Source organism: Musa acuminata, chromosome BXJ3-7 (genome assembly GCF_036884655.1).
Source record: "Musa acuminata AAA Group cultivar baxijiao chromosome BXJ3-7, Cavendish_Baxijiao_AAA, whole genome shotgun sequence".
Taxonomy (NCBI): domain Eukaryota; kingdom Viridiplantae; phylum Streptophyta; class Magnoliopsida; order Zingiberales; family Musaceae; genus Musa; species Musa acuminata.
Window position 1 is genome coordinate 12,290,237 of NC_088355.1, and position 10,907 is coordinate 12,301,143.

A 10,907-nucleotide genomic window follows, 5' to 3' on the forward strand; every position below is an offset into this window, starting at 1 on the left:
TCATGCTTGATGATTTGTTTTACGAAATTTACCTTTCCATCTTAAATGTTGACACTTGTTTTATTAAAGGTAAAGACATGCTTATAAGAAGCAAATCACATGAATAGAAATTTAAAAAAACGAAATATAATCCTCTATCTTATCGACTTTTCAATAAATCTATGGTTGTCATGTATGAATTTATTGAATGTGATTTTGAGGATGATTTCGGATTTCACAAATGCTTGATTCATACTTATGACATGAGATACATTTTAAATATGAATCATGTTCAATGCTTCAATCATATTATATCTCCCTTAATTCATTTTGTTCTCCTAGATTTATTTACCAAAGAGGATAATCTTCCGAAAATGAAATGATACAAATGAATCACTTATCGATATGTCTTTTTGAAATATCTTTTTAATGTGATGTTGATAATTTGAGATGCCTATTGGAATTCATGACATGAGATAACTGAATCCTTGACTTACTTTGGCTTGAAAATAGATGTTTAAAATCTTGCTTGATGAGTTGGTTTATAAGATTTTGCCTTTACGTCTTGAACTTTCATGCTTATCTTGATTTGGCATATAATGATTAAGGTATGCTTAGATGAAAAAGAATCACTTAAAAAATGCTTTTCCCATCTGATCGAGATTAATAATTTCATGATATTTTGTGAATCTCAAAATTGATTTTGATGACTTGATTATGAATTTCAAGTTAACGATTTGATTTGAATGAGTTTTATCTAAATCATAATCTTGATCTTGCAAAATTGGAATCACAAATAATATCTTTTGGTATTCATGAATTGATACTCACAATATGAAAGTATTGGTATTCATGACTTGAATTTGATTGAAACATTGCATGCTTAAATTAATCATTCTCCTATGTTTCAAAAATTCTTTAAATGACTTATGTGATGATTGAAAATTAATTTGCTTTATGATGAATCATGAATCATGACTTGATCTATGATATTGATATATTTTAATCATGATCCTTAGTTGTATAATTCTTTTGCTCTATTAAAAAGATTTATCGAATGAAACATGTCCTTCTTGAATTTTCTTGATATCATGACATGATTTTGTAATATGGCTTGTATAATGATTAAATTTTTTAGCCATTGGTTTCTCCCTTCTTTTTTATAATTTTAAAGGGGGAGTTAGTTTACTAGCCTGCATATTTCAAAGGACGGAAAATTTGCTAGCTCCATCATTTCATTGAAAGAACTTGCTATCATAAACACTACCAATGAATTGCAAATCCTGCAATCTAAAGAGAAGCAAAGAATTGTTATCTCGAAAGAAGCAAAAAATGCAAAACTTAGAAAACTTGCAATATAATTGCTCTTACCATGCTTTGTATAAAAAATAGGTTGATATCCTTAAAAGCATCGCATTAAATTTTTTAGTGTATTGCAATATATCACATGTATCGCAAATTGAAAATTTGAGACTATTATCATATCATGTTTAACAATCGATATCTTTTGATAAATTATCAATCTCATGATGTATCGCATAATGATATCATGATTTGCGATTGTATCATGTGATCCTTGGTGAATTTTCACATTGATATTCTTCATGAAATGATTTCTTTGCATTATTGTCTTGTACGCATCATGTGATGATTGAAATATTGATTGATGCAAAGTTGATGTAAAAGTGTAAATCATTGGTTCCTCTCCTTTTTTTGACATTGATAAAGGGGGAGAAAGTTATCGTTAGCTTGTACACTTGAACGAAGAATTTGCTAGCTCGATAATTGTAATGAAGAAATTTGCTATATCAAACATCATAAATATTGTTACTTGCAAAGAAAAGCAAAATGCAATCTTGCACAAAAATTCAAGTGTTGAATTGCCATGATTGAACTTAAAAATCTTGGTATGCTTTTGTGCTTATATGTTGTGATGAAAATCTAGCTTCATGTTATAAAAACTTGAATATATTTTAAAATAGCTAGAGCTACTTCTCCTTTTTGTTGATGACATAGGGGGAGAAGTATATTGATGACTTCATGCATTGAATTGAATATTTTATATTTGCATGATGGTTTAAATATTTTTTCATAACATGTGATGAGTGTTACTTGGATTTGGGATAATCCAAGTGTTCTATCAATGGCACATTGATAGGGGGAGTTTAGTTAAACTCCGGGGAGTTAAGGTTAACTCCGGGGAGTTAAGATTAACTCCGTTAGTCATCAATTAGTTGTCATCATCAAAAAGGGGGAGATTGTTGAATCTCAGATTTTGATGATGAAACTAATTGATTGTGTTTAGATGTTTAAAAGCATTTTGAGTGATGCAGGTCTACTCGATCAGGATTAGACAGTTGACGCAGGAGGAATTGACATTGCGTCGGAGGAGATCACGTCAGGATATTGGACGACAGAAGGCTTCGGACGTCGGGCGTCGGGCCAAGGAGAGTGGAATTGCACCAAGGATATCGGGATTGCGGAGGTCAACCGCTGATTAGGAAACAAGCCGCAAGAGAGGACGATGCGCTGAAGAATCGAACGAAGCGCCAACCAATGACGTGCCGGGCAATAGAATGTCAATTCGCATTGTAATAATTGTCTAGATCGGAGTAGAGTTTTGGCTTGTGTGTGCAGGATTAACTACGATAACAATGAAGACATAAAGCAAAACAAAGTGCCAGAGTCAAGCGCAAAGGATTCGTTACGAGTTCGAGAGTTCGACGGAAGTCCGAAGGTTCGTCGGGAATGCTGTCGGAACTAGCCGAGAATGAGTAGGGAGCTTGCCGAAGGGTTTTTCGGAAGTTCGCCGGAAGGTTTGTTGGAAGTTCACGAAGCTCGCCGAGAAAGATCGGAGCTTGCCGAAGAAGCTCGTTGGAACTCACCAAGATCAAATCGTGAAGTCTAGGAGCTTGCCGGGAGTCCGCAGAATGGTTTCCGAGAGTTTATCGGAAGACCGTCGGAAGTTCGTCGGAAGCTCGCCGGAAGAAGTCTTGACTTACAGACTTTGTAATAGCTTATAAAATATCTTTAAATTCGTAGTTAGCACATTAATTAGGGTTAGGATTAGGTGTTAATCCTATAATCCAAGTAGGGGCCAATTGGGCCCGAGTTCGGACTGGTTTGGGCCAAGTTTGGAGCCCAACCAGTGAGCTGAAATAGTGTAGGCGGTGGCACCGCCTAGAACCCAAGAACCAAGTGGTGGCACTGCTGGACCGAGCAGTGGCACCGCCCAGCACCCGAGATGTCCGGCGGTGGCACCGTCCGATTGGGCGGTGGCACCGCTAGCCTCGGGAACCCAAGAATATTCAAATTTGGAGCCCAAATTTGAATCCTCTTGGGGCCTATAAATACCCCTCAATTCTCAGCAGAGAATACAACCTTTGAGAAGCAAGAGATTGAGATAAAAGTCTTAGCAAAGTCTTTAGCAAGTTTTTGTTTTTAATTGCTTGAGTGTTCACCTCCTTCTTTCTCTTTGAAAATTTGTAAGAGAGTGAACCACTTGTAAAAGGTTGTAAGAGGGGTATTTGTCCTTCTCCTTCAAAGTGATTTGCTAGTGGAAGTTGGGAGCCTCATCGAAGAAGGCTTCGCAAGTGGATGTAGGTCGCATGACCGAACCACTATAAATCGGTTTGCGTTTATCTTATTGTCATTCATATTACTGCAAACCATCTTCACTTTGATGCTCTACTTCTTTGTCTCCTTCTTACGTATCCCTTCAAGTTAAAGTGCAATTGAAACGGTTTCAAACAAAACGTTGCTTTTATTGTACGAAGTTTCCGAAAGTGTTTAAATCGTCAAAAGTTTATCGTACTTTACCGCTGCACTAATTCCCCCCCCCCCCTCTTAGTGCCGCTCCGATCCTAACAGACCCGAGCCCAAGGTCACCTTCCCGGCCAAGGGGACCGAGCGATCCGAGCACGATGATGCACTCGTAATAGTAGCCAGGATCAGCAACGCCCAAGTGAGGAGGATCTTGATCGACACAGGGAGCTCGGCCGATGTGCTATACCTGGATGCTTTTCAAAAGCTGGGGCTAACTAGGGACGCCTTGGAGCCGATGTGCTCAGCACTCACCGGGTTCACCGGCGACTCGATCTCACCGTTGGGAGCGATCACCTTGCCCCTAACCCTAGGATTCACGCCAAGGTCCAAGACGGTGATAGCAACCTTCTTGGTGGTTGACCTCCCCACTGCATACAATGCAATCCTCGGCCGCCTGATCCTCAACAAGATCAGGGCCGTTATCTCCACTTACTACCAAACAGTGAAGTTTTCGACCCATGCCGGGGTCGGGGAAGTCTGGGGAAGTCCCCGCGAATCTAGATGGTGCTACTTGACGACAGTCTCATTGCACAAAAGGGCAAGGACCGAACAACCACTAGGGGACCCCCGGGAAACAAAGAAATCGACCCAACATCTTGAGCTAATGGAGTCCACTAATAGTTTACCCCTACTGGAGGGTCGGCCAGACCAAACGATCAAAATCGGGTCGGAACTCCATGAGTTGGAAAGGGAGCAGCTTGTCGGCTTCCTACAAGAGAACACCAACATCTTCGCTTGGTCGCCAACTGACATGATAGACGTCAACCCAAAGGTTGCCCAACATTACTTAAACATTTCGCCTGATGCTCGCCCGGTGAGGCAGAGGCCCCGACGATAGGCCCCCGACCAACAACTGGCTGTCCGTGAGGAGGTGGAGTGGCTTTTGGCAGCAGGCTTCATAGCGACCGACAACTGACTGTCCGTGAGGAGGTGGAGCGGCTTTTGGCAGTAGGCTTCATAGAAGAGGTCAAGTACCCACGATGGCTGTCCAATATAATCCTCGTGAAAAAATCTAATGGGAGCTAGAGGATGTGCATTGACTACACCAATCTTAATCGTGCGTGCCCGAAAGACTGCTAACCCCTCCTGAGGATCGACCAGTTGGTCGATGCGACCGCCGGGCATGCTCGACTCTCATTTATAGACGCATTCTTCGGCTACAATGAGATCAAGATGGCGCCCGATGACCAAGACCACACGGCCTTCCTCACCGACCAGGGGGTATATTTTTATAGGATTATGCCGTTCGGGCTAAAGAATGTTGGTGCCACATATCAGAGAACCGTGAATAAGATATTTGCCTGATAGATCGGGCGAAATATGGAGGTCTACGTCGATGACATGATCGTGAAAAGTCATACGGCAGTGGCCCACCTGACCGACTTGGCCAAGACGTTTGCCACGTTGCGAAGATACGACATGCGACTCAACCCGACAAAATGTGCTTTTGGCGTTATCTCAGGAAGATTCCTCGGATTCATCATACACGAAAGGGGAATCGACGCCAACCCGGAAAAGGTCCAGGCAATCATCAGTATGCAGGCTCGTTGGACAATCAAGGAGTTGCAACGGTTGAATGGGAGGCTCGCCGCCCTAGCTCGGTTTCTTTCTCGATTGGGTGATCGATGCCTCCCCTTCTTCCGGGCCCTAAAAAATCCAAAGAACTTCCAATGGACGACAGAGTGCGAGGAAGCCCTTGTACGCGTAAAACAACACCTGGCTAGCCTCCCCTGTCTTGCCTCAGTCTCTTCCGGGGAGAAGATTAGTATCTACCTGGCCGCATCCCGACACGTGGTCAGCTCTGTCCTGACCAAAGAAGCCTTCGGGGAGCAGCTACCAGTCTACTACATCAGCCACGACCAAAGCGGGCTTAAGGAGCGGTACCAGCCGATTGAAAGATAGGCACTAGTGCTCATGCTAACGGCCTGAAAGCTACGCCCCTACTTCCAAGCCCATCCAATTGAGGTAATTACCGACCAACCACTCTGGCAGGTTTTGTCTAAATTCGACGTTGCAAGTCGCCTCCTCAAATGGTCGGTGGAGCTTGGCGAGTTCGACATACAATATGTACCAAGAATCGCCATCAAGCCGACTTCATCTCGAAACTAACTCAGCCCGAGGACGAGGATTCTGAGTAGGTTAGAGAAGGATGGGTCCTGCGCATGGACGGATTGGCCAACTCGAAGGGCGCGGGTGTGGGGCTAGTGTTGGAAGCCCCCGACGGATGATCGTTCGAACGATCCCTTCGCTTCGGCTTTCAAGCCACGAACAATGAGGCAGAGTATGAGGCATTCCTAGCAGGACTTAGGTTGGCCATTGAGATGCAGGTGGATGCCATATACGTCCTCCCCGACTCACAGCTTGTAGTTGAGCACCTCAACGATGGATACAAGGCCCGGGACCCAACCATGTCAAAGTACCTAGCAGAGGTAAAAAGCCTGACCGTCAACTTCTCTCGCTTTACGTTATCTAGGGTCCCAAGAAGTGAGAACGAGCGAGCAGATGCGCTGGCTAAACTGGCATCAAAGTCGGATCCCGAAGCCCAGCCTGAGGTCGAGGAACTCCCTTTCCGAGCGATCGCGATCGCGGCTGTGTCCCCGGCCGACCTGCAGACTACGTGGGTACAGGAAATGCTGCGCTACAAGCGGGACGGGATCCTTCTCACCGACAAGGTCGCGGCTCGGCGCCTACGCCGTACGCAGGCGTGGTACTCCGAGATGAATGGACGGCTCTACAAGAGGTCTTTCTCGCATCCTCTCTTATGGTGCCTGGAACCCGAAGAAGCTCGGTCGGTTCTGTCACGGCCCTCAAAAATATCCATGATATTAAAATTCAAGAAAACAAATCAATCCAGGATCCAAACTAACATTTGAGGTCATTAAGAAAACATTCAGATCAAAATTTCACCTCTTTAATATAAAAATTTATAAACCCTATGCAGTTTATAAACATACAACACATTGCTCGATGATTCATAAAATCTGAACCCAACTCACCAAATTAATAGCCACAACATAAATTCACAAGTGTGGGAGTCTATACAGTCACAAAACCAATGTTTACCATAAGTTCATATCGTTACACGAATTAAACTTAACATTCCAGAATCCTAAACATGAGAGGTCTTTTAAACTTATACAACATCCACAAGTTTAGATTCATCGTCAACATTTCATTAGATGTAGAGTGTACTTATACAACAAAAACATATATACTAATAAAGATCTGCCCAAAATCTTTTGGCTTTCCACTACCTCAGCCCAATCTTAACATTTAAGCAAGCGACAAACTATCCTAAAAAATTTATACAACAACGGGGTGAGCATATAAAGCTCAGCAAGTGACTAACATATTCATGTCAAAATAGGACAATTTCTAAAGAGATAAAGTTTCAAAATGCAAGGCAGAATATAAGAATTCATAGATGTAATATCATTAGGTGCAGAATCACAAGTGTCATTTCAATCAAACATATTTGGTTCATAACAGATGGAGCATAGAGTAATTGGAGCATATCAGTAACGAATGAAACGTTTTGGAGCATATCAATAACAAATGAAACATATCGGAGCTTATCAATGGCATATGAAATGTTCCGGAGCATATCAATGCGTATGGAACATTTCGAAGCATATCAACAATGAATGAAACATTTCGGAGCATATAAATAACAAATGAAATGTTTCGGAGCCTATCAGTGGCGTATGAAATGTTCCGGAGCATATCAACGGTGTATGGAACATTTCGGAGCATATCAATAACAAATGAAACATATCGGAGCTTATCAATGGCATATGAAATGTTCCGGAGCATATCAACGGCGTATGGAACATTTCGAAGCATATCAACAATGAATGAAACATTTCGGAGCATATAAATAACAAATGAAATGTTTCAGAGCTTATCAGTAGCGTATGAAATGTTCCGGAGCATATCAATGGCATTTGGAACATTTCGAAGCATATCAACAATAACAAATACCAAACAGAAGCTCAAACGTCGTCTTTGACGTTGCATTCATATCATTCTTATCCAAAGCATGTACAGAAACATATAACCAAAGCTCTGGATATCATATCAAACATACAGAAGGTGTAGTGGGACCATAGACAAAATGTGATTCATCCATTTCTGAATGACTACCAGACAAAAGTCTCCCATGTCTGGGAGCTCCATCCACCCACGTCTAGGTGAAGTCAGAGGGGGCCGACAGAGCATCGCAAGCTCTATGCATAACTCCCTTTACCATTTCTGGCAAAGGTTCACATTATCCCACAACACCAGAGTACAAAAGGCAGTATGAACAATACATAGCATATATCAGAAGCACATGCGGAACAACAAAATGTACATGTGCCTTTACGAGTCAATACGATGCAAGCAACAATCTCTCACAAATGTATTCAGATTTGGAATGAAATGAAAGCAAGAGTATACATGGATTCCAAGCAATCATATATAGCTCAATTCAAATAAGAAGGTTAGATGAATTCAATATCCAAAAGAATGAAACTAGAATAGGCACATATCAAAAGCAAATGCGGAACAATGGGATATACATGTGCCTATATGTGTCAATGCGATATAGCTTAAAAGTTACACAAAATGTTTCAAGAATGTAAATAATTTATAGACAAGATCAAACTAGAATTCAAGCACCAACATAAGTCTCAATTGAGTGAAGGGGATTGAATGGAATCTATTTCCAAACAAATGAAACAGAATGCGCGAAATCGACCAAAGCTCGATTTCTGACAGAATTCAAGAGGCACATTGAACAAATACTTCAGATTATCAATTATGCTCCAATACCCTTAGGAAAGCTACTGCTGAAAGATATATCAATCTATTTTCTGTTGAAACAAGTTTCGTACGAATCATGGTTTCCAACAAGGAGTTACCTTTGATTTGGTAACATAAGGTCAAAAACAATATCACTGTTTTGCAGAATTCATAGGGTCGGATTCAACAGATAATAGGATAGGCATTTGAATTCCAATTTTTTCAAAAGATATGTCAAAAGAAAGGTCTACAAGTCTAGTTTCGGAAGAAGTCAGTTTGGTATAAATCAAAATTTCCAACAGGGACTTATAGGTATTTTAGTATCGAAAGGTCAGAAATTTTGATCCCTATTCTGCAGCATCTATAGGCTCATTTGAAACAGACGTTTGGGTAAGTATTTGGTGTCCAAAATCTACAAAATCAGTGTCAAAAGAAAGATATAAGAGTCTAATTTCAAACGAGCTAGGTCTTGCCTGAATCCACATTTGGTGCTAAATATTATAGCTGAAACAGTGTATAGGGGTCAGTTTACCGAAATTTTTTTTCAGATCATTGGTTTTATGTCCAAAGAGAGAAATATCATGTTCTAAGTATAAATCTTTCAAAATTAATATAGAAACATAGACTAATACTTCTGTAGGATGGGGTTAGAACACTTGCCTTTGAGAATTTTGACCATAAATGAGAAGATTTGAGCAAGAAACCTCAAAGCCCCAATTTTTTTCTTCTTCTTCTTCTTCCCCCTTTTTCTTCTCTTCTTCTTTCTTTCTTTCTCCTATGCTTCCACGTAGCTGTTTTCTCTGGTTCCTTATGAACGAAGGTGGGATTTGTATTTTTGTGTATTTTGCAGTTTAGTCCTTGTATTTATTATATTTACGATTAGGTCCTCAAGGTTTACATATAGGTCCTCAGATTTTTTTTAACAAATCCTCCAACTCTTATGAATAAGTTCTCAGATTAATACTTTGAATTTTTATCAAATTTAAAATAGATACTTATACGAAAATTCAAAAATGAGGGATGTTACAGGTTCTGGCCGAGGTCCACGAAGGGATTTCTGGGGAACACATCGGTGGGCGAACCTCGGCATACAAGATCCTTCGCCAAGGGTACTATTGGCCCAACATGTGTCGGGACACGAAATCTTACGTGCAACGATGCGGCTCATGCCAAAGGCACGCTCGGACCCGTCAGCCCGCGGTTCCGCTTGCCCCCATTGACTGTGCATGGCTGTTCACATAGTGGGAATTGGACCTCCTCGGACCTTTCCCGCTAGCCTCAGGGAAGCGGAGATACATCGTCGTGGGAGTGGATTACTTCACCAAGTGGGTCGAAGCCGAGCCACTAGCAACGATCACAGAACATCAGGTAGAAAAATTCGTATGGAAAAATATAGTGACTCGGTTTGGCTTGCCCAGGACCATCATCACGGACAACTAGGCCTAGTTCGCTAGTGCACGGTTCCAAGAGTTTTGCGCGAACTATAGGATTCAGCCGAGGTTTAGCTCGTTGGCCCACCCCCAGACGAACGGTCTGGCAGAGGTAACCAACCGATCCATTTTGGACGAGCTAAGAAGAAGAGCATTCGTGGCTCGATTGGCTTGGGTGGATGAGCTCCCAAGCATCTTGTGGTCCTTGCGGACCACCCCCAAAACCGCGATTGGAGAATCCCCCCACAGCCTTGCATTCAGGACCGAGGCTGTCCTACCGCCCGAAGTGGTTTTCCCTAACCCTCGGATGGAAAACTACGAGGAAAGGATAACGATCGAAGGACTTCAAGCCGGTCTCAACATGCTCGAGGAGTGGCATGCTGATACACGCTTGAAAGCCCTCTCCTACAAGAGAACTGTCTCCAGAATCTATAACTGGAAGGTGCATTCCCGATCGATTAAGTTGGGCGATCTGGTCTTACGCAAAGTCGAAGTTAGCGACCCGACTCGAGCGCACGGCAAGCTCGCTCCCAACTAGGAAGGACCTTATCAGGTGGTTGACGTCGTCATATTCGACACGTACCGGCTCGCAACAATGCAAGGCCACCCCCTGCCGAGGACGTGGAGCGTGCAGAATCTTAAAAGATTTTTCGTATAGTGAAATTGAGAAAGACAAGGAAGAAGTCTGAACAAAAAATTTTCATTTAAACAAAAATCCATTACAAGACCAGACAACACATTACAGCATCGGCCAACACCCGACCAACCCCATTAGAAAAAATTACAATATGACTACCCTATTTCTCGGGGGCTTCGACACTGTCGTCAAAAGGGACTTCTTCAGGCATGTCGACGCCCATGTCCTCAGGAAAGGAGGCGAAGGGATCGTCC

The 10,907-nt window shown here is 42.1% G+C and overlaps 1 protein-coding gene across 1 annotated transcript; it reads left to right on the plus strand.

The window, feature by feature from the left end:
* The first annotated feature begins 6,125 nt into the window (after window positions 1-6,125).
* LOC135643821 (uncharacterized) lies at window positions 6,126-10,554 on the plus strand. The gene is made up of 4 exons (XM_065161186.1): window positions 6,126-6,544; window positions 9,578-9,695; window positions 9,829-9,911; window positions 10,074-10,554. Exons 1-4 carry the CDS (start codon window positions 6,126-6,128, stop codon window positions 10,552-10,554), a joined length of 1,101 nt encoding a protein of 366 aa, XP_065017258.1.
* Window positions 10,555-10,907: the final 353 nt, after the last annotated feature.